We start from the raw sequence: 23,809 nt of genomic DNA, 5'->3' as shown, positions 1-23,809 counted from the left end.
CCATATATAACATGACCAGTCCACAGTGGGCGATCAAAGCGTATTTGAAATAGTTCTGTTAACTTATTTGTCTCCCCGGGAACCACCTGGTCGTGGAGTGGGTGTCATGGGGTCGCTCACCCATTGGATGGGCTGTTTGTGTGTACACAAACAAACAAAGGGCCTCATCAATAGGTAATCTAGTGTAACATGTTGTTGCAATAAATTGCAACACATGTCAGCAGCAATGGTTTACATAATACAAGAGAATTTTGATCACTATATTGATCACTATAATAATTGTTTAATCAATATTTATTGTGAGTCTGGTGCACTTTTATAGGGGTGGCGATAATGGCAGGGTCATAAACCTTGGCTGTTCCACAAAACAGAGATGGTACATGTATATCTGTACAGGCAATCACCAATATTTCACGTTGTCGGGAAGTCGGTTCATTGTTTTGATAATTCCTCCTAACAGGTACTTAGCTCCCTGAGGACTCCAGTACTGGTCGGGGCGGTTGGGTAGCCTAGTGGTTAAAGCGTTTGCTCATCACGCCTAAGACCCGGGTTCGATTCCTGACATGGGTACAATGTGTGAAGCCCATTTCTGGTGTCCCCTGCCGTGATATTGCTGGAATATTGCTAAAAGCGGCGTAAAACCATACTCACTCACTCACTTACTCCAGTAGGGGTCCTGTAGGGCTTCAGTAGGGCTTCAGTAGGGCTTCATTGGGGCTCCAGTAGGGCTCCATAAGCTCATCAAGGGCTGTGTTAAGTGAGGGAGTTAGATTTAATGCTGCTTTGATCTGTATTCCACTTATATCACAGCGTGTCTGCTTAATGTGGGAGGAAAGCCCGATGTGACGTAGGTGTCTGACGTTTACTATTTTGGTGAAATCCACGAACATGAGTATGAGCTGACAAACCTAGAAACATATTCAGGGCAAACTGGGACTCAAACCCACAGTCAGGTTCTGGCATGCCCAAGGGAAACAACTCTGCACACTGAATTGTGGCGCCCAGTTGTGTAAGAGATGCGCAGCAACCGGCCATTTTTTTTCCCTTAAACTTTCCCCAAATGGCTGGGTTTCCCCATGATTTCCCTGGGAGACTGGACTGTCAAGATAGATTCTCATCATGAAAATAATGTACCCCAGTATAGCATTTGCCATAATCAGAGCCCCAGACACTTAGAACATTGCCGAAGGGTTAAATTCATTAGGTTCTACTACACCAAATCAGTACCAGTTTGGAGAGTGCGGTTTTCGTAGGGAGCCTTCAGTGCAGATCGAGAGATATCTGCAGGCTGTGATTGGAGGATATTCTGTAAGATTTTTATGTCTTTCAAATGTACATCCATCCAGTTATTAAAACTGACCATGTTCTTCTATATTTAGTACTGTCTTTTTCAACATGATGACTTTTGCTGAATGTGACCACAGCTATTTTCAAGTAGGTGACATCTGGTGCGAAACTGGGGGTGGTGTGTTTAGCTTCCGGTACTCGGAAAAGGAGCTGGCTAAGCTAGTCATTTTTATTTTTTTTATTGCTGCTCTAAGGCCAAACTGTGCACACACCTACAGGTAATAGCTGTTGAATGCTTAGTTATTTTAAAAAAAATCATAACGTTACTATAGAAGTCTATGGGAAAACATTTGGTTGTGTGTAACCATTAGCATCCAGTGGTAGTGAAGAAACTTAATTGAACGTTGATGAATGCAAAACCTTTTTCATAATAGGTACTTGACAATTATATGCGCTACACTCCTTATGCACTGCTGTTTTATGTAAAAAAATCTGTAATGTGTTCATAGTTTATTTAATTCAATTGGATTAACGAACATTAGTGGTATAAAAGTTGCTATATTTTTACTGACTGACATTCTCATCATGAGGTTGAAACGAAAACGCCATGCTTACGATGCGGCATTCAAACCGAGAGTCTTCGCTCTAGCTGATATATTTTCTCACGGGTTCATAATTCTATATACACCGATTCACAAAATGGCACTTCGTTGTTGATGGCAACATACAATGATTATTATGAGATTAAAAAAAGACAAGAGAAACAGCTTCCCACATTATGAAAGTGGATGACTGGTTTGTTAAATCTTTATTAGAAATATTAATGACTTTTTCAACATAATTACAACGTTTTTCATCTTATATTATTGAATATCTGCGTGTACCGGCACATGTCTTGCAGTCCGACTTCGCAGTGTTGTTTGCCTTTCACTTCCTGGTTCGGCTTATCTACAGGTCATATCATTTTCTTTCGTATTTCAATGGTCAAGTTAACACCTCGGCTTATCTACGGGGTCGGCTTATCTGCGGTCATATACGGTACACAAAGTTACACCACTATGTACATTTCCGGTCTCAGTAGGGGTGCTTGTTTGTACAGATTACTTACAAATTGGTGTAGAACTTGGTAAGGGGGTGCTTACTGGAGCAGGGCATTTAAAACGGTTAATAGGGTAAATGTATTAAATGTTATATCATTGATATGGGAGACATTCAACTGAGCTACCGTATTCGACGTAATAAGCGCCCCGCTCTAATAAGCGCCCAAGGCGATATTTGCTAATATATTGGCTAGTGAACAATCCCAATTAGCACCCCTTCCGAATGATCAATGTACACAAGACTTATTTATTCGCGTATAATACACATTCGTGTGTTATATGCACCCTTAATAATGGGCAATTAAATTCTGGGAAAATATATCTGTCGTACATAAACATTTCAGGCTGTCACCATAAACCACGAAATTTATCTTTCAACTGTTTTTTTCACAAAAATAATATTTTAACAAGAGCTCCCTATTTCTAATTTTGAGAGAGCCATGGGCGCTTATTACTTAAAATACAGTATATCTATAGTAATGGAAGTAAATTCCTACTTTGCCATACAGACACACTGAGAAAGCACATGCTGTGTCAACATTTGTTCAAACCAGGAACATTTGATTAAACACACACATAACCAGCAATCAACTTTTCAAAAACACATTTACTACACAGAGACATTGACACATTGTTTGTGTATGGTCGGGAAATAAACATTAATCTCAGTCTTTGCTAGGATATGCCTTATCTTTGATCAGCTGTAACAAGCATCCCTGTAGAGCCTCCTCTAGTAGAATAGGGGCTGGGAGGGGTATCTCGGGTACTCGGGTTGGGTGGGTCCTGAGTACCCAGACCTGTGGATATTCACATTGTTTAATGACAAAAATTCATTAAAACTCACTAATGTTCGCATTTCTTTCTGACTATGCACACATTCCTTCTGACTTGTATATGTTTGAATAAAGATAGAGCTTAATTCAACTACAATGTACATGTAGCGGCCATAACATTTCCGAGTCCCGTGATGGGATTCGAACCACACACCTTCTGATCAGAGGTCAGACGCCTTGTCCACATGACCAAAGAGGTTAACCCCGTCAGCAAGCTGACAAGGTAAGGATGTCATCTTTGGGATGACTCCACATCCTGCTACATACTCCCCCGTCATCAGAAGGCACGTCCTGGGCTGCATTGTAGGGTACTGAGGCTTATTTTGCTCAAATTTAATACGAACATGCTCAGCCCCATGTTGTGCGCCAATGTAGCGGCCATAAAATTTCCGAGTGCCGTGATGGGATTCGAACCACGCACCTTCTGATCAGAGGTCGGACGCGTTGTCCACATGACCAAAGAGGTTAACCCCGTCAGCAAGCTGACAAGGTGAGGATGTCATCTTTGGGATGACTCCACATCCTGCTACTCCACATGACCTGGTAAGATCGTTTCATATGTGTATCTAAATACCTTTTGCCAAGGCTTTGATAAAACAATTCCCAATCAGACATTTTACACCCAACTCTTGAGGCCTCCAGCGGATACCCCCGTAGGGTCGGGTAATAGGGGGTTGGGTACCTGGGTAGTAAATTTGGACTCATCTCAGCCCTAATTAGAATATTAAATATATTCATCATGATGGTTCTACGAGTCAGAATACTTTAGTGAACAAAGTGCAGAATCATGAAACAAATTTGAAAATATTAGTTTGCTTGATTGTAACAAATGGACAATCTCATCAGTATTCTGTAGCTAGTGAAAACTTCACCATGATGTGAATGACATGGAAAACTCCTCTGTTAACTGGGCTGGGAGGAACTTGAGAGTGTTCTCGCACACTGTCCTTATAAGTGCCCCCGCCCCTTCTGTACTGTATCTCAGTAGACTCTCACGGTGACCTCGTTTACACAAACAACTCGGGTGCAAAGTACATCCCTTACGGTATTCCATAACTTAGCAAAATCACAAAGTATTGGTGGTATCTTGGTTACATGTTGGCCATCAGAGTAAGTCCATATATATATTTTTTTCTCAAGTGTGCCACAGGCCATGCATAAAGATGTTTAAGTGTCTGGTGCCCATTGGACTGTAAGTGTCCCAACTTGAAGACATCATCATCATCATCATCATCATCATCATCATCATCATCATCATCATCGATCTCAGTGAGGCTAGATCATCCTCTATATCACCAGTGCTTGCATTTTGGTAAACCTACACTGTGACCATTCCTGTAGTTCATGCAATCTTGAATTACCCGACCTTGACTGTCATTACCATTTTAACAACCAATCAACATTGAGATAAGCAAAATGGAAATGGGTAAGGGAAGTAACTTGTTTGGCCTAGAAATCAAAGCCTTTGCCAGTTTTAATGGACATGAAGATATCCTTCCATCAAAAACATTTTTAAGGGCTTTCTTTTGCATGTCAGTCAGTTTTTCAATGTGTAATTTCTTGCAAACTCTATCGCAATCAATGGGACTGGTCGCCATGTTGTTGATATCGCCAACCCAACATTTGTAACTAGCATTCTGATTGGTCATTAGAAATGTAATTTAGAATTTTTGACCCTTCGTTTTCATCCAGATTGAAAATACCCATTTTCGTTTCAGAATACTCAATGTGAATCATTCTGTGAACTAACTACTTCAGAAGTTCATCATTTTCCAAGTGTTTGTCACATCGCTTTGTGGTTATAAATTACATACATTACTAGCAGGTAGTGTTATTAAGAAGACAGGATTTCCAAGTCTCTATCGTGTCCTTAAGCCACAAGGAACTAAGTTTCACTGTGCCTTTATGGTTTTAGCTGTGTCATCCTGACCTTAATTTTACACTGATATCAATGGTATAAATTAGCTAGAATTCACTTGGTAAGACACATTAAAAGAATCTGTTTTCAATTGAAGACTTCAGATGAACAGGTATTTACCCCGAATTGTTCTGATACATCTTTGCCAATGTTTTATAGTTGTTAATCTACAATAAAGTAGGGGTGTAACCTAATCTGTTCTCAGTAACAACAATCGTTGTTATATGACAAATAGGATTCCTACAGTGACGCATACAGTCGTGGTTATATTGTCATTATTTCTCCCACTATTTCAGTAAGTCCCATTAGTGTAACAGGCTGTCACAATAAACTGGGCCATACCTCCATTTCTACGTTTGAAATTCTGTGGGGGGACTCTGAAATGATACAGTCAATCATCAATCAATATATATTGCCTTATTGTTACAGTACTGTCCTGCTGACTATCCCACACTCTGACGTGAAGACGTGGGATACGACGTGGGGACTACAGAAAACAGCAGCCCTGTGATCAAGAAACTGGGATATATTTCTTTATATACACACTGTTCCTGATTTGAGAAAAATAATACTTCCCCATTTTTTTCTCCTTGCAACATTTCCAAATGATTATTTATTAAATTCCTTATCATCAAGAATAAAGTTTCAGTTTCCTTTTGTAATGATTAAAGATCTATATGATTATAATCACTGATTTTATTTATCAACTCTGCTTAACAATCTCCAATACATGTTGTACACCTAACGTTATATACCATTCCGTTGTGGTCTGGGTTCGAATCCCAATCCCTAGGCTGGCCGTATTTTTTCTGTGTTTCCCATCTCTTGAATGTTCATTCCAATGTGAAATAATAAAAAGTTTTATCTCAATTTTCCCCACCACTGTGGAAATTTATGCACCAATGTTATAAAAAAATTACTCCTTCCTTTGCTTGATCTTTCTTCGACTATATTTATTAAAAATTTGTTTCCAACACAAAGTGACTAGATCTACTCCAAAAACTATTATCATAAAATTGTAAAATAAGTTACACAGTGAAAAGCATTTTAAAATTTTTAAATATTTTTTAAATATTTTTTTTGGGCCGCTCTCTTGCTGGTTGAGGATGGAGACGAGAAAAACATGAAGAAATATGTGTGAAGCAGATTCTTCGAATCCCAAGCTATGCTTAAACATCAAAACTAGGTGTGGGATGACTCACTGATACATAAATGTATTATGACACATAAAGTTTTGATGTAACGATTGCATCAATATGAAATAATGCAAGATCTAGGTATTAGTATGTTACCCAAATTATAGTGTAACAATGCACAGTTTGCCATAATGTGTTATTTCCACCCATAAACATGGAATAAATAGTTCGTTACACCAAATGTTCATCTTCATCCTCTGCTTGTGTTATTCTCCTGTACCATGTATACAGACACAGTATACTGACTCCGAGCCGACCAGTCCTTGTTTTAGCCCCCTCAGATACCATGCCGCAGTTTAATATGAATACCCCACTCAGACACAGTATACTGACTCCGAGCCGATCAGTCCTTGTTTTAGCCCCCTCAGATACCATGCCGCAGTTTAATATGAATACCCCACTCAGACACAGTATACTGACTCCGAGCCGACCAGTCCTGGCTTTAACCCCTTAAAGCCGAACGCCAGACAGGGTAACAACAAGTACCATCTTTTAACGTCTTTTGGTATATATATCTATGAAAACTAATCATGATGTCTTTGCCTAGCCAGTCCACATTGGTACAATGTGTAAAGCCCATTTTCCGGTTTCCTCCGCCGTGATACTGCTGGAATATTGCTAAAAGCCAAACTCGTTCACTCACTCACTCACTCATATATATCTATGAAAACTAATCATGTGTCTTTGCCTAGCCAGTATCATGATAATTGTATTGCTAAAAGCCATACTCACTCACTCACTCACTCACTCATATATATCTATGAAAACTAATCATCTGTCTTTGCCTAGCCTGTGTCACGATAATTGTATTCCCTTACAAAATCTACACTGTGTCAATATTGACATGCTGTCTAATGGAGGGAGGCATTGGTTGTAAACACGACAGAGAGAGCAGTGAAAGAGCTAATGCAGGTGACACTGACATTTGGTCCCAGAAATAAAGTTATCTTTTTATAAAATATATCTTCAAAATAAAAAAAATATGTAAATGGAGCCCAGAACAATCCTTAATTTCAGGGTTGAGTCAATCCAGACTGGCCAAGTCATTCAAGACTTGAGTGGGGCTCCGTTTTTAACTTACCGTATTCGACATAATAAGCACCCCGCTCTAATAAGCGTCCACAGCTATATTTGCTGATATATTGGCTAATGAACAATCCCAATTAGCACCCCTTCCGATTGATCAATGTGCACAAGACTTAATTATTCGTGTATAACACGCACTCATGTTATATGCACCCTTAAGTATGGGCAATTAAATTCAGGAAAAATATATCTGTCGAGTGTAATATGCACAGACTTTTCTTTTGTATCATTTCAGGCTGTCAGCATAAACCACAAAATTTACCTTCTTTCAACCCCGTTATTTTTCTTACCAAAATTATATTCTAATAAGAGCTCCTATTTCTAATTTTGAGAGCACCCTGGGCGCTTATTATGTCGAATACAGTATTGTCTAGGGTCTGGGAGACGCAAGTGGTATTAGATTACTTGATTTTAACATACTTCCTGTGATTTTGAAAGGAGTAAAAGTCAACTTGCACCGAGCCTGCACTCACAGTCTGTGCACATGCCCCTATGGTAGGGGGAGGGCTGTATCTATTGAGAGCGGGATGTCACGCCAATGGGTGTATTTGCAAGTGTATTGTACGTAGGCCTTTATTTCCCAACCGCGATGTATCCGTTACAGCTGATTCCTATTTATCAACAGAGTGTTCTGCTTGTACCCCTGCTTCAAGGTCAATTGGCAAGTCACATCCTTTCCTAATCTTTTACGTTTACCTGTTCAGTCGGAACACTAGACTGAATCTGTTTCCTGAGCTTAATGTATGAATGTTGACATGAAAACCAGGTTGCACCCTGGTCCCATAAATTTATCAAAGTTGAATGCATAAACTAGTTTAAATATGTAAAATTTCAGATCTCCGAACACAACACAGAGAACAGTAATACAGAGCAAAGTTTAGGTACTGAGTGTTTTCAAGGACTGGTTGTTGTGCAGACCAATAAAAAGATCAATCGGACACAAATTTGAATTTTGTTTAAGATGCACTCGGTGCATTGCCGAGGAAATATTTGGTAACATTTTTCAATAATAGGCTGCACTGGTGCATGTTTTACACCGCAATGTTGCCCTGCACCGAACCAGGTATGCCTTTCTTTTTTCAGTTGGTTTACAGATTTTTTCTCAAAACCTTTGGTTGGAGTTGGCACATGCTCTATATCTCAAGGCTCGAATTTCAGTAAACCTACAACGCGATCCCAAAATTACCCACCCTTGATTTTCATTAGCCAATTTGATTTGCTACGTCATCCAGTCTAACGGACCAATCAGAATGCGACTTACAAACCAGGCTCAATGTTGGGTTGGCTTACGATCGATTTTACAAGAAATTCAACATTGAAAAACTGACCAGAGTCAGCGGTTAGTGAGGTTTACCAAAATGTGAGCCCTGGAGATATAGAGGATGAGATTGACGCTTCAATTATTTTTTAATCATAAACATCATAATCAGACTCGGCGTCAATAAAGATAGCTTTTAACATCTTACTTTTTCCCACAATCCTGATTATGTTCGGCAGATGCGTAAATGGGTAATAAAAGAAAGAAATTAAGCCTAAATAAGGAGAGGTGAGGTGAAATTGGGTTTTAACGTCGCGTCCAAGATTATTGCACTTATATAGCGACGTGCAAGTATGTGTATGTGTTTGTGTGGCTGCTTGTACTCCTCGGACTGATACCGATTTATAGTGCTAGCTCACTGAGATACCATGCCGCAGTTTAACATCAATACCCCACTCAGACACAGTATACTGACTCCGAGCCGACCAGTCCTTGTTTTAGCCCCTTAATGCCGAGCGCCAGACAGGGTAACAACAAGTACAATCTTTAAACGTCTTTTGGTATGACGCGGCCGGGGATCGAACCCCCGGACCTTCTGCTCTCCAGGCGGTCGCTCTACCACTACACCACGGAGGCGGTCAAGCCTAAATAAGACAGTGTAGCATAAGGATACAAGAGAAGTGTTGTCAAAAGTAGATTACTACATGTATATCAATATGAGAGGATGCTGAATGGGGACGGAATGTTTAATGCCAAACTGTTGTACTTACCTAAAGTAAAGCATGCAATTATGGTACCCTGAAATGAAAAACAAGACAATAATGCTTGTGCTTGGCCATGGTAGACAGAATGCAGGAGAGTCTCAAATTATTTACGGTCCTCTCTGATGAATGTTTGTGTGTTCTTTGTATCTAACATGGCACTCAGCACTATTCCAGCTATATAACATATGACAACCTGTAAAAATGCATCTGGGCCAGACAAACCAGTGATTGATATTATGAGCAACTATCCATATTGTCAGTGTATGATAACATGCAAACTACAACCACTACAAGTCTGATCACCATTAGGCTTAACAAAATAAAGGAACTGGTTCTCAGGCAATGGTTTTTGAAAATATAGTTCGGGCTGGCAGTATCTTTTTTATTTTTTGCTTGTTCAAACTAGTATGTAAACAAATAAACAGTTGTGTAATAAATAAACAATTGTGTACAATCAACCCGGGAAAAGGCCTCACTACATAAATGTATTCCTTGATGAGTAAAATACTGGATTACAGTATTTGACTACCGTTGGACTTGGAATATCTAAGGATTTTTTTAATTTTTTTTAAATGGAAAAAACCCCGAAACAGGCGGCGAACTTTATGATGATGCAGGCAGTGCCTGAGAACCAAGACTTATATTTTTTAGCCTTATGTTGCCTTGAATGACAAGCATTGGTTACTGGGGACCTGTTCTGACCAGTAAACCCCCAAGGGACTCTTTTTTGAAGCAGTATTGATGCTGACTACTGTATAACATTCATTCACTCATGTCTCTAGAGGTCTTTAGCTCACCACGACAGCGAAGAGAAGGACAGATCCGATGTTGTCAGCAAACGTCCTGTCATGGAGGCTGAAGGATGCTTCCAAGATGATTCTGAAACAAGGAAAGAATACTGACATGAATCTCCTGTCATTTGGTACTTTAGTTTGTTGGACAGCAGGTTTATTACAAGTTTGATTTCATAGACAATATTTGTCTGGCAGGATAATAAATATTCTTATCACATCATTTCACCGTATTTAGTATTTTAGTACCACAACTTAAGCCTGACTGACTGCATGTTGCAATGCCCCACACTGTCAGGGTGTCTTCCCAGGTAGCCATGGTAACACTGTCTGGGTACCATTATATATAAAACAGACAGACCACTGCTGGGAGTGGGTCTTCCCAGGTAGCCATGGTAACACAATCAGCAAGCATCGTGGCCACCTGATCCCCTGCATGGCTGCCTCCTATGACAAGCATGGGGAGCTAGCTCTTCAACCTAAGTGCTACCTGGGAATCACCCTGGGAGGGATGACGAGGCCAGGTGAGCTAAGTTCATACTCACGGGGGAAGGAGGTACTGGAAGAATGTGTGTGGAGAGAAGAATGCTGGGATATACTTTACTGCACCAGATAACCTGAAATAAGATACACACAGGTACACACAGGTACACACAGGTACACACAGGTCATCTTCCTGAGGCAAGGGACTTATCTGACTATTCAAGTCCAGTTTCCACCCTTGCCAAACTAGGATGGAATTCCAGAGTTACATTTTGGCTGGACTAACGAGTTCATGCATGGTCCAATTAAAATAGCGTGTCGAACTAGATATCCGGTTCGCAAACAACATGGATTTCAATGTGCAGATTTCGGTCGACTGCATGATTTACAAAGCATGTGTACCGCCATCTGAGTGTCGACAGCAAATCTTTTCATGTTTTTAAGCAAGGTGCTCAAGTGATCTGATACACTTCGCGAGATAAGACTCTTTTTATTACACTAAAGATCTTGATTATCGATCAGATCGTCTTGACGGGGAGCCGCCATTTTGTTGGAAGGAAATGCAAGTGATACGAGAGGTGGAACCCGATTGGTCAGTTGGAGGGACATAGAAGGGACATAACTTGAATAGCCACTAGTGGCACTACTATCGGGCCTGGAAATTCCAGCCTATTTCGGCAAGGGTGGAAACTGGGCTCATATAGTCAGTTAACTCCCTTGCCTCAGGAAGATGCACACACATACACACAGGTACTCACACTGTGTTTCAAAGTAGAGCTACTGTTACCTGTCAATTTGATAATGCAACATTGAATCTTTAGCTGCAGGTACAGCTTGAGGTCTCAAATGCTTCATTTAGCAGGCTCAAATGCGGTTTTCATATCAGGGCTGTCATTGTGATTTCAAACCTTTGATGGCCCCTACAGATTTTAGCATTGCCCAAAGTCCTGGTAGAATCAGAGAGCAACTTGCTGAGTTCAGTATACAGAGGTATAATACAGTGGATTTGTTCCTCACACCACAAATCGAAAGACAATGTATTTGTGTTTACTATGTAAAACGGTAAAGGATAATCAGGAGACCAATCTCATCAAAATCAGACCTTAATTCTCGCTACCGCTAAACAAAGATCTGAAGACATCCCATTAGGGGTCACGTCAGAACGACCTATCTTCAGACCAATCAGAGCGTCGCTTACCAGATTATAAAAGTGACAGTCGGAATGTGATTTCTAATCATGCAACCTCGAAAACTTTAACATGGGGTATTCTGAACGATAGTTACGGGTTTAACGACTAATTCCTTACAATCTAGACCATTTATTAGCCATTCCAGTATGTTCTTTTGTTCAGGTGTTAAATTTGTAATCGAGAATATCAAAATATGTTTCGAAGTGTAGTCGCCAATTTGAAATAAGTGCCGTAAAGCACGAGAAAACTGCCTTCTGATTGGTCATTCCATTGGTCGGTCAAAGTTCGCGCAAGGTCGGTCTGACGTGACCCGTAATGGGATGTCCTCAGATCTTTGTTTAGCGGAAGCGAGAACTAAGATCTGATTTTAATGAGATTGATCAGGAGACAAACATGCAATGATATTGGGATAATCTAGCATGCTCTACCTGACTTAACCCTCAACCCAAAGTATGTATACCTTCATAAAATGATCAAAAGCAAGATGGCTTTTAAACATGTGTAAATTTTATGGCCGCTACAAAATTATTGAAAATGGCTAACCGTAGTCTTAACTGCGTCTGGAAAATTTTGTGAGAGCCTGTTAAATTTCCAAATGTCAAAGCTCTTTTTGCATGTCTTATTTTAATAAGTAGGAAGCTGTCTGATGAAATATTTACTTTGTTATTTTTAAACTTAATTGATGCATGTGTTGGAGAAACGTGTTTATCTGACACTACAAACTGGCTGGCGTATGTCTGGACGACTCGTTGTTATGTAAGCAGCTTGACGAGATGTGAACTTTCCCTGGTAATACTGTTGACACTGAGTGACTGTGTGTAATTACAGAAACACAGCATGTGAGGATTATTTATTTAATCATGCACTGGCTGGTTTGACAGAGTGTGGATTTGCATGAAAATCAGGCCTCCTTACATTGTTTGTTTGTTGTTGGTCTGCAAAAATTGCTGTGTCATGAAACTATTGTGAGAGTGTCTCACTCACAGTTTTCACAATACTTTCCTGCTTGCAAAACTTTGCAGATTTAAAGTACACATGAACACGATCATGTTAATATTTTGACACTTTTTCGAAGATCATATGTATATTTTCAAAAAATATAAATTGAAGGGAATGGATATTGATCTGTTAAATAATAATTCTGAAATGATATTTCGTCCAGTTGATATATAGACATTGCTTAAAGGCAACAGACTCTTCAAATATTCACTGGCAGACATTAAACAGGTGCCCCTGTAAAATATACTACTAAAAGAAGTTATTACCGTATTCGACATAATAAGCGCCCAGGGGACTCTCCAAATTAGAAACAGGGGGCTCTTATTAGAATATATTTTGGTGAAAAAAACCAGTTGAAAGAGTTGAAAGATCGTAAATTTCATGGTTTATTCTGACAGCCTGAAATGTTTATATACGACAGATATATAGATTTTTTTCCAGAATTTAATTGCCAGGGTACATATAACACACGAGTGCGTATTATACACGAATAAATAAGTCTTGTGTACATTGATCAATCGGAAGGGGTGCTAATTGGGATTGTTCACTAGTCAATATATTAGCAAATATCGCAGTGGGCGCTTATTAAAGCGGGCACTTATTACGTCGAATACGGTAACTTCTTTTGAGTAGTATTTGTTCACAGAATTATGGTTTGGGAAATTTGCTGACCTCTTTTTCTACCATTGAGATTTGGTCTGAAAATGTTCGCCTGCATTCCCATAATTTTAGGAAATGCGTTAAAATAAAATGAATTCTTTCAACATATTCAACTTACGTGAGGATGGCGCCCATAACAGTTCCAATCAGGATGAGCAGGCTGGAACAAAACGGCATGACATAAATAAATAAAAAAACAATTCAAAGAAAAGTCCCCTCTGGACTGATATAACTGGTAACCATTAGGGCTGTGTTATGTAAAATGTACTGAAATATATTACAATACAGGTATCTCGATTGCAATATACATGTGTTGCGATATATTGGATGTTAAAGTGCTTTGCAGTGATTGACACTGATTGTACATGTAGATTCTATTTTGTAATTACTTCAGTAAATATTAATCAGCATGGTCAGTCGCCACCATTTTGTAGTCATGGATACAGGGGAGATAACGATGAGAGAAAAAAAATCACTCCCGCACTTTCAGTTTTGTCAATCCATTTCGAAGAGGAACATCATTTGTGAATGAATTTCTGTATCGATTTTAGGTTAATGATACAAATTACAATGAAAATTGTGATATATTTTTACCCAATATACCGAAGAACGGAAAAATACTACTGCTATTTGTATTGTCTGAAAAGCGAATTGCAGTATACTGGTATAGCCGTAATACCACACAGTCCGAGTAACTATGACAACAGATTTTAACTATTCATCACCACACCAATTCACTGTAAACCGAAAATGATTTGAAAGTGAGGAAAATATCACCTATTGTCTCATGGCAATAACACATCGCAATTGGGACCGATGACATGCATCAACCAAGTCAGCGAGCCTGACCACCCGACCCCGTTAGTCGCCTTTTACGACAAGCATAGTCGCCACTTACGGCAAGCATTGGTTGCTGAAGACCTATTCTACCCCGGAATCTTCACGGGTCTTGAGGCCTGGAGGGATAGGTTTGTTATGCATGATCTGAAGCATTAATGATTATTCAGTCATGTACCAAGTACAAGTGATTCTACAGCATTTGACTGGCTAAGCATTCATGGTTCCTTAGACCAAAAAACCTTTAGGCCACACCCTACAGACAACAGATTCTTTCCTTAATTAGCTGACAATAGAATGGACACTGTTTGTGTTACTGTGAATGATGTTATTTATTTGGTTGTCTTCTGAGTTTTTAATCAATGATTAAATAAGCAGCCTGTGAAGTTATCGACATATTTATTTATAAGAACTTGACTTCAAAATGCTTATGAGTTTATGTAGAAATATATACTGTTTTTCTGTGATGTTTATACCTCCATAAATGCAAAATATTTTAAACTCAGTTCTTAAATATCTCAAATTCACCAGAGTGAATGAGTGAGTTGGCCTGTATACTGCCCAGAGCTCCAGATAACTGTTTGAGCAATTGAGTTTTTAACTCTAGGGTTTCTATTTTAATTGGGTAATAACATTTTTCATTGGGTAACCATTATTTTTTCACTCATCTTTTCATCACTCTATCAGGTATTTCCCCAAATGAGTGAACATTTTATTATTTCCAAAAAAAATGATATAATGTTTTCGATGTACATAACCATGGTAACTGTTCTAAATATATAGACTTGTCTCGGAAAGAAAATTAGCATCGTAATTGTGTATTCATTCAGCTACTTCATTGGGTAGCTAGCATGTTGTTTTTATACATTTGAGTTTTTCATTTAATGCATGCGTTTCTGTACGCAAGTTAATTGAAAGTTGTTGGGTTTCGAATATTTTTTGGGGTATTTTATGCAAATACACTGCTTATTGGTAGCTTTGGCTGCTTCCATCTTGAGTCAAGCCATATTTAAGTGCGGAATACCAACAATGGATTCCATACAATGCAATACCCAAACAGGGAACGGAACCCAGGTCTGTCCCTAAGATGCATAAAGTTCTGTGGGACTGGCCATTTGATATTTGGGATTGAGACATGGTGGGCTTCCTGAAAACATGCATCGTGAAAAAACCCAATCTAATTCTATATTTAACATATCTTACCAAGACTCAGGCAGCTTTGATGATAAGAAGTCAGCATAATGGAACCCTGAAATAATCACACCTGTTAGAACAAGTACAGCTTGAGTGTTCTACACATGCTCAAAATTAAGGCTTGCTGTGAGTGAGTGAGTGAGTGAGTGAGTGAGTGAGTGAGTGAGTGAGTGAGTGAGTGAGTGAGTGAGTGAGTGAGTGAGTGAGTGAGTGAGTGAGTGAGTGAGTGAGTGAGTGAGTGAGTGAGTGAGTGAGTGAGTGAGTGAGTGAGTGAGTGAGTGAGTGAGTGAGTGAGTGAGTGAGTGAGTGAGTGAGTGAGTGAGTGAGTGAGTGAGTGAGTGAGTGAGTGAGTGAGTGAGTGAGTGAGTGAGTGAGTGAGTGAGTGAGTGAGTGAGTGAGTGAGTGAGTGAGTGAGTGAGTGAGTGAGTGAGTGAGTGAGTGAGTGAGTGAGTGAGTGAGTGAGTGAGTGAGTGAGTGAGTGAGTGAGTGAGTGAGTGAGTGAGTGAGTGAGTGAGTGAGTGAGTGAGTGAGTGAGTGAGTGAGTGAGTGAGTGAGTGAGTGAGTGAGTGTTTGTTTTAACACCGCTTTCAGGAATACATCAGAAATGGGCTTCACACATTGTACCCATGTGGAGAATAAAATCCTGGTATTCGGCGTGACGAGCAAACACTTTAACCACTAGGCTACCCCACCAGCCCTAATAACTAATAAGGTAGCGAAAGGTTAAACAGATGGACAAAACAAAACCTAAAATAGTAAGTTTGAAGAAAAAATGCAAAAGGCAGAAATGGCTGATTATATTTCAAACTTTAGATCATAATGAGTATACTTATCATGCTCTCTATGTTAAAAGTGCTACACCCTTTTTACCCCAGACAATGGATCTGTTTGTTCTTGAATGTCATTCTCAGCTCTTTGGGGTATACAATTCAAGATGCCTTTGCGGCGCGACACGGTCACATTTCTATTTCATTCACTGTAGGGTGCTGGGAAGCATATTTCGAAAAGTCTCTTGTCTAAGGAAACCCCCTCAGGATGACAAGGAGGAGGGGATAAAGCAGAAATAGGAGGAGGAGAAGGTGGAGGAGGAAGAGGTGGAGGAAGAGGAGAAGGTGGAGGAGGAAGAGGTGGAGGAAGAGAAGCAGGTGGAGGAGGAAGAGGTGGAGGAAGAGGAGGACGTGGAGGAGGAAGAGGTGGAGGAAGAGGAGGTGGAGGAGGAAGAGAAGGAGGTGGAGGAGGAAGAGGTGGAGGAAGAGAAGGAGGTGGAGAAGGAGGTGGAGGAAGAGAAGGAGGTGGAGGAGGAAGGATGTTGTGTAAGAGGAGAAGGATAAAAAGGAGGTGGTGTAAGAGGAGAAGGATGACAAGGAGGTGGTGTTAGAGGAGAAGGATGACGAGGAGGTGGTGTAGGAGTGACCAGGAGGTGGTGTAAGAGGAGAAGGATGACAAGGATGTTGTGTAAGAGGAGAACGATAACAAGGAGGTGGTGTAAGAGGAGAAGGATGACGAGGAGGTGGTGTAAGAGGAGAAGGATGACGAGGAGGTGGTGTAAGAGGAGAAGGATGACGAGGAGGTGGTGTAAGAGGAGAAGGATGACGAGGAGGTGGTGTAAGAGGAGAAGGATGACAAGGAGGTGGTGTAAGAGGAGAAGGATGACGAGGAGGTGGTGTTAGAGGAGAAGGATGACAAGGAGGTGGTGTAAGAGGAGAAGGATGACAAGGAGGTGGTGTAAGAGGAGAAGGATGACAAGGAGGTGGTGTAAGAGGAGAAGGATGACAAGGAGGTGGTGTAAGAGGAGAAGGATGACGAGGAGGTGGTGTTAGAGGAGAAGGATGACAAGGAGGTGGTGTAAGAGGAGAAGGATGACAAGGAGGTGGTGTAAGAGGAGAAGGATGACAAGGAGGTGGTGTTAGAGGAGAAGGATGACAAGGAGGTGGTGTAAGAGGAGAAGGATGACAAGGAGGTGGTGTAAGAGGAGAAGGATGACAAGGAGGTGGTGTAAGAGGAGAAGGATGACGAGGAGGTGGTGTTAGAGGAGAAGGATGACAAGGAGGTGGTGTAAGAGGAGAAGGATGACGAGGAGGTGGTGTTAGAGGAGAAGGATGACAAGGAGGTGGTGTTAGAGGAGAAGGATGACAAGGAGGTGGTGTAAGAGGAGAAGGATGACGAGGAGGTGGTGTTAGAGGAGAAGGATGACAAGGAGGTGGTGTAAGAGGAGAAGGATAACAAGGAGGTGGTGTAAGAGGAGAAGGATGACAAGGAGGTGGTGTAAGAGGAGAAGGATGACAAGGAGGTGGTGTAAGAGGAGAAGGATGACAAGGAGGTGGTGTAAGAGGAGAAGGATGACAAGGAGGTGGTGTAAGAGGAGAAGGAAGATGAGGAGGTGGTGTTAGAGGAGAAGGAAGATGAGGAGGTGGTGTAAGAGGAGAAGGATGACGAGGAGGTGGTGTAAGAGGAGAAGGATGACAAGGAGGTGGTGTAAGAGGAGAAGGATGACAAGGAGGTGGTGTTAGAGGAGAAGGATGACAAGGTGGTGGTGTAAGAGGAGAAGGATGACGAGGAGGTGGTGTAAGAGGAGAAGGATGACGAGGAGGTGGTGTAAGAGGAGAAGGATGACAAGGAGGTTGTGTAAGAGGAGAAGGATGACAAGGAGGTGGTGTAAGAGGAGAAGGATGACAAGGAGGTGGTGTAAGAGGAGAAGGATGACAAGGAGGTGGTGTAAGAGGAGAAGGATGACAAGGAGGTGGTGTAAGAGGAGAAGGAAGATGAGGAGGTGGTGTTAGAGGAGAAGGAAGATGAGGAGGTGGTGTAAGAGGAGAAGGATGACAAGGAGGTGGTGTAAGAGGAGAAGGATGACAAGGAGGTGGTGTAAGAGGAGAAGGATGATGAGGAGGTGGTGTAAGAGGAGAAGGATGACAAGGAGGTGGTGTAAGAGGAGAAGGATGACAAGGAGGTGGTGTAAGAGGAGAAGGAAGATGGGGCGGTGGTGTTAGAGGAGAAGGAAGATGAGGAGGTGGTGTAAGAGGAGAAGGATGACAAGGAGGTGGTGTAAGAGGAGAAGGATGACAAGGAGGTGGTGTAAGAGGAGAAGGATGACAAGGAGGTGGTGTTAGAGGAGAAGGATGACAAGGAGGTGGTGTAAGAGGAGAAGGATGACAAGGAGGTGGTGTAAGAGGAGAAGGATGACAAGGAGGTGGTGTAAGAGGAGAAGGATGACAAGGAGGTGGTGTTAGAGGAGAAGGATGACAAGGTGGTGGTGTAAGAGGAGAAGGATGACGAGGAGGTGGTGTAAGAGGAGAAGGATGACGAGGAGGTGGTGTAAGAGGAGAAGGATGACAAGGAGGTTGTGTAAGAGGAGAAGGATGACAAGGAGGTGGTGTAAGAGGAGAAGGATGACAAGGAGGTGGTGTAAGAGGAGAAGGATGACAAGGAGGTGGTGTAAGAGGAGAAGGATGACAAGGAGGTGGTGTAAGAGGAGAAGGATGACAAGGAGGTGGTGTAAGAGGAGAAGGATGACAAGGAGGTGGTGTAAGAGGAGAAGGATGACGAGGAGGTGGTGTAAGAGGAGAAGGATGACAAGGAGGTGGTGTAAGAGGAGAAGGATGACAAGGAGGTGGTGTAAGAGGAGAAGGATGACAAGGAGGTGGTGTAAGAGGAGAAGGATGACAAGGAGGTGGTGTAAGAGGAGAAGGATGACAAGGAGGTGGTGTTAGAGGAGAAGGATGACAAGGAGGTGGTGTAAGAGGAGAAGGATGACAAGGAGGTGGTGTAAGAGGAGAAGGATGACAAGGAGGTGGTGTTAGAGGAGAAGGATGACAAGGAGGTGGTGTAAGAGGAGAAGGATGACGAGGAGGTGGTGTAAGAGGAGAAGGATGACAAGGAGGTGGTGTAAGAGGAGAAGGATGACAAGGAGGTGGTGTAAGAGGAGAAGGATGACAAGGAGGTGGTGTTAGAGGAGAAGGATGACAAGGAGGTGGTGTAAGAGGAGAAGGATGACAAGGAGGTGGTGTAAGAGGAGAAGGATGACGAGGAGGTGGTGTAAGAGGAGAAGGATGACAAGGAGGTGGTGTAAGAGGAGAAGGATGACAAGGAGGTGGTGTAAGAGGAGAAGGATGACGAGGAGGTGGTGTTAGAGGAGAAGGATGACGAGGAGGTGGTGTAGGAGTGACGAGGAGGTGGTGTAAGAGGAGAAGGATGACGAGGAGGTGGTGTAAGAGGAGAAGGATGACGAGGAGGTGGTGTAGGAGTGACGAGGTGTTGTAAGAGAAGGATGACTAGGAGGTGGTGTAAGAGGAGAAGGATGACGAGGAGGTGGTGTAGGAGGAGAAGGATGACGAGGAGGTGGTGTAAGAGGAGAAGGATGACGAGGAGGTGGTGTAGGAGGAGAAGGATGACGAGGAGGTGGTGTAAGAGGAGAAGGATGACGAGGAGGTGGTGTAGGAGGAGAAGGATGACAAGGATGTTGTGTAAGAGGAGAAGGATGACAAGGAGGTGGTGTAAGAGGAGAAGGATGACGAGGAGGTGGTGTTAGAGGAGAAGGATGACGAGGAGGTGGTGTAGGAGTGACGAGGAGGTGGTGTAAGAGGAGAAGGATGACGAGGAGGTGGTGTAAGAGGAGAAGGATGACGAGGAGGTGGTGTAGGAGTGACGAGGTGTTGTAAGAGAAGGATGACTAGGAGGTGGTGTAAGAGGAGAAGGATGACGAGGAGGTGGTGTAAGAGGAGAAGGATGACGAAGAGTTGGTGTAGGAGTGAAGAGGAGGTGGTGGAGGTGCAGAAAGAGGAGAAGGATGACGAGGAGGTGGTGTAGGAGTGATGAGGAGGTTGTGGAGGTGGAGAAAGAGGAGAAAGAAAAGGATAACCAGGAGGTGGTGGTTCAGGAGAAAGAAGAAAAGGATGACGGGGAGGAGGATGACAAGGAGGAGGAGAAGGATGAACGTTTGGTTGTAAAATTTCAGCTGTAATGCTAAGGAGAACTTACCCACTTTGCTGAGTCCCGCCAACAGAATGACGATGGTGAAGAGTAGCGGTGCTCGGACACTATGAAAGTGCAGACTTGCCACTTCAATACCATGATGCTTTTCATGGCCGTCAGTATGTTCATTATCACTTGTGTTGTTGTCGTGGGAAACATTGTGATTGGCTGGCTCGACATCACATGTCACATTTAAGACAACCAGAGCCAAAATGGCAATTTTCAGTGCACTACCAAAGGACATGATTGGCACTTCCTCTGATCTTCATTAGACAATCACAAAGGTGATCTTGTATTTTCAAAATGCATCAGTCACAGGCACAAAGTCTTGCTGAGATATCTTCCTCCTGAAATCAAAAATGATTTTTTAACCAATCATTATCTTAATCGTAACATTTCCACTGTCTGATGTTGAAGTACCCTATATCAAGATACTTGCCACTGGACATTTATATCATGCACACCTTGTGCCATACAGGTATATCAATAACTTCTGGTGCCATACAGGTATATCAATCACTTCTGGTGCCATACAGGTATATTAAACACTTCTGGTGCCATACAGGTATATCAAACACTTCTGGTGCCATACAGGTATATCAAGCACTTCTGGTGCCATACAGGTATATCAATCACTTCTGGTGCCATACATGTATATCAAACACTTCTGGTGCCATACAGGTATATCAAGCCCTTCTGGTGCCATACATGTATATCAAACACTTCTGGTGCCATACAGGTATATCAAGCCCTTCTGGTGCCATACAGGTATATCAAACACTTCTGGTACCAGACAGGTAAATCAAGCACTTCTGGCACCAGACAGGTAAATCAAGCACTTCTGGCACCAGACAGGTAAATCAAGCACTTCTGGCACCAGACAGGTAAATCAAGCACTTCTGATGCCAGACAGGTATATCAAGCACTTCTGGCACAATAAAGGTATATCAAACACTTCTGGCACCAGACAGGTAGATCAAGCACTTCTGCTACCACACAGGGATATCAAGCACTTCTGGCACAATTAAGGTATATAAAGCACTTCTGGCACCAGACAGGTAGATCAAGCACTTCTGGTACCAGAGAGGTATATCAAGCACTTCTGGCACAATACAGGTATATCAAACACTTCTGGTACCAGACAGGTATATCAAAGACTTCTGGCACCAGACAGGTACATCAAGCACTTCTGGTACCAGACAGGTATATCAAGCACTTCTGGCACCGGACAGGTATATCAAGCACTTCTGGTACCAGACAGGTATATCAAACACTTCTGGTACCAGACAGGTATATCAAGCACTTCTGGTACCAGACAGGTATATCAAGCACTTCTGGCGCCAGACAGGTATATCAAGCACTTCTGGTACCAGACAGGTATATCAAGCACTTCTGGTACCAGACAGGTAGATCATGCACTTCTGGTACCAGACAGGTAGATCATGCATGGTTAGCAGTATCGAGAGGTATATCAATCACACCTGCCAACAGACATATATACCTTATACACAGCGATCTATGGTTTCATGCACACAGGCCATTGGGCAGGCAATCAAGGAGACGTGACTCTTGACACTAAAGCCCACTTTCCAACTGTAAATCACTACCTGAATGACCTGGTCGTTGGGCAAAGTTCTCTCAACTATTGACTCACGGAAGAATTGATAAGTAATGACACAATGACAACACTATGAGCAGATTTGACTGTGAAACGGAACACGAACTTGAAGAGAGTATACGTTGTAGCAGAAAGTGAGATTCACATGATCAAAGAACTGTGATGCAATGTTTTGATTGTACAAGACAATATCCCATTGCATGATATTCATACACATGTAACAGGTTATATTTGGGATAACACTTTCTTAGTGAAGTACAGATTCTTGCACTTTTGGTTTGAGTCTTGTCCTGGATTGGAACCAATACTGCCAGTGTGAGGCACCTAATCACCAGCACACAAAGTCAGTGATTTAACCCGCTCATCCACCGAGGCTTCCACAAAATGAAAGTCTGACAACTGGTAGTCTAGATCACGTACTTTGTGTACCCCTCTGACAAGTGTAAATTCTTACACATGTTCAAGTTGAGTGATTTTAAACAAAGCAAGGCCAGATTACATTGCTCTAAACATCATACCCTTCACTTCAAGACTGAAAGCACTGTTTATCAAACTGCACGATCTAACAGATGACATGCTGGTTCTTGCTTAAGACATATGTGTCCACATCCTCCTCGATAGGGGATAGCCTAGTGGTTAAAGCAATTTCGCTCATTATGCCAAAGAACCAAGGTTCGATTCCTGACATGGGTACAATGTATGAAGCCCAATTCTGGTGTCCCCCACCGGGATATTGCTGGAATATTGCTTAAAAAGCGGTGCAAAACTAAACTCACTCACTCACTCACTCACTCATTGAGACCTGTTGATTCGACTTTCAGAGTCACATGACACGTGTGGAAACACTTCAATAGTGAACATGTGGACCATCTCTCATGCACATATATCCTAAATATGGGCAGCGGTGTCCGACTTGTCGAAGGCACCACAATTTGCTGTGTACAGTTTACTCTTACATGTGCCATGATCTTCTTATCGTGGGCTCTGTTCTCCGATTTGCTCCAATTTTGTCCTTGGTTGGTCAGCACTATGTGCTTGTAAGTGTAAGTGTCTGCAAAGTTGTAACAGCCAAGCCTTGCCTCATTTTGGGCTTTCTGCTCACATTAGTGAGTGAGTGAGTATGGTTTTACGCCGCTTTTAGCAATATTCCAGCAATATCACGGCGGGGGACACCAGAAATGGGCTTCACACATTGTACCCATGTCGGGAATCGAATCCGGGTCATCGGCATGACGAGCGAATGCTTTAACCACTAGACTACCCGACCGCCCCCTGCTCACATTAGCTGACATGCTGTGATATACATGAAATACTGTTATACAGAATATCTGTGAGGATATGTTTTACCTTTATCTATCTGGGATCCGTTCAACAAATCGGTCGTACACTATGACCGTCATAATAGTATGTGTTACGATGGGTGTTATCAATAACTGTACTTAATTTTGTTTTATTATTTTCACAAATAACACTTGTAGAGACATTTTTGTGCAACATGCAGAAATCCATGGTCCACTGACAGGCCGTCATGCATACGGGACCCCTCTCAGGTGGTCACTTGTACGCGAGACGGGAGAGCTGTCTCGCGTACAGGTTACGTCCTCTACTGGTTATGATCGTCGTA

The 23,809-nt window shown here is 42.0% G+C and overlaps 1 protein-coding gene across 2 annotated transcripts in view; it reads right to left on the bottom strand.

The window, feature by feature from the left end:
• The window catches only part of LOC124130842 (sodium/hydrogen exchanger 1-like), a 67,978-nt gene that overhangs the window by 28,773 nt on the left and 15,396 nt on the right, over positions 1-23,809 (bottom strand). For both annotated transcript variants that reach the window (XM_046493873.2, XM_046493862.2), the window contains exons 2-7: positions 20,574-20,914; positions 15,606-15,651; positions 13,684-13,725; positions 10,779-10,850; positions 10,240-10,321; positions 9,449-9,476 (exon numbers count right to left, since the gene is read on the bottom strand). In XM_046493873.2, the coding sequence (XP_046349829.1) occupies positions 9,449-9,476; positions 10,240-10,321; positions 10,779-10,850; positions 13,684-13,725; positions 15,606-15,651; positions 20,574-20,811 (508 nt within the window). In that variant the 5' untranslated portion in view covers positions 20,812-20,914. The remainder of the gene's footprint in view (positions 1-9,448; positions 9,477-10,239; positions 10,322-10,778; positions 10,851-13,683; positions 13,726-15,605; positions 15,652-20,573; positions 20,915-23,809) is intronic.

This window comes from Haliotis rufescens, unplaced genomic scaffold (genome assembly GCF_023055435.1).
Source record: "Haliotis rufescens isolate VD_foot unplaced genomic scaffold, xgHalRufe1.0.p SCAF_9, whole genome shotgun sequence".
Taxonomy (NCBI): Eukaryota; Metazoa; Mollusca; class Gastropoda; order Lepetellida; family Haliotidae; genus Haliotis; species Haliotis rufescens.
The sequence above is the reverse complement of the archived record's forward strand: the minus strand, read 5'-3'. Positions and strand labels throughout refer to the sequence as shown.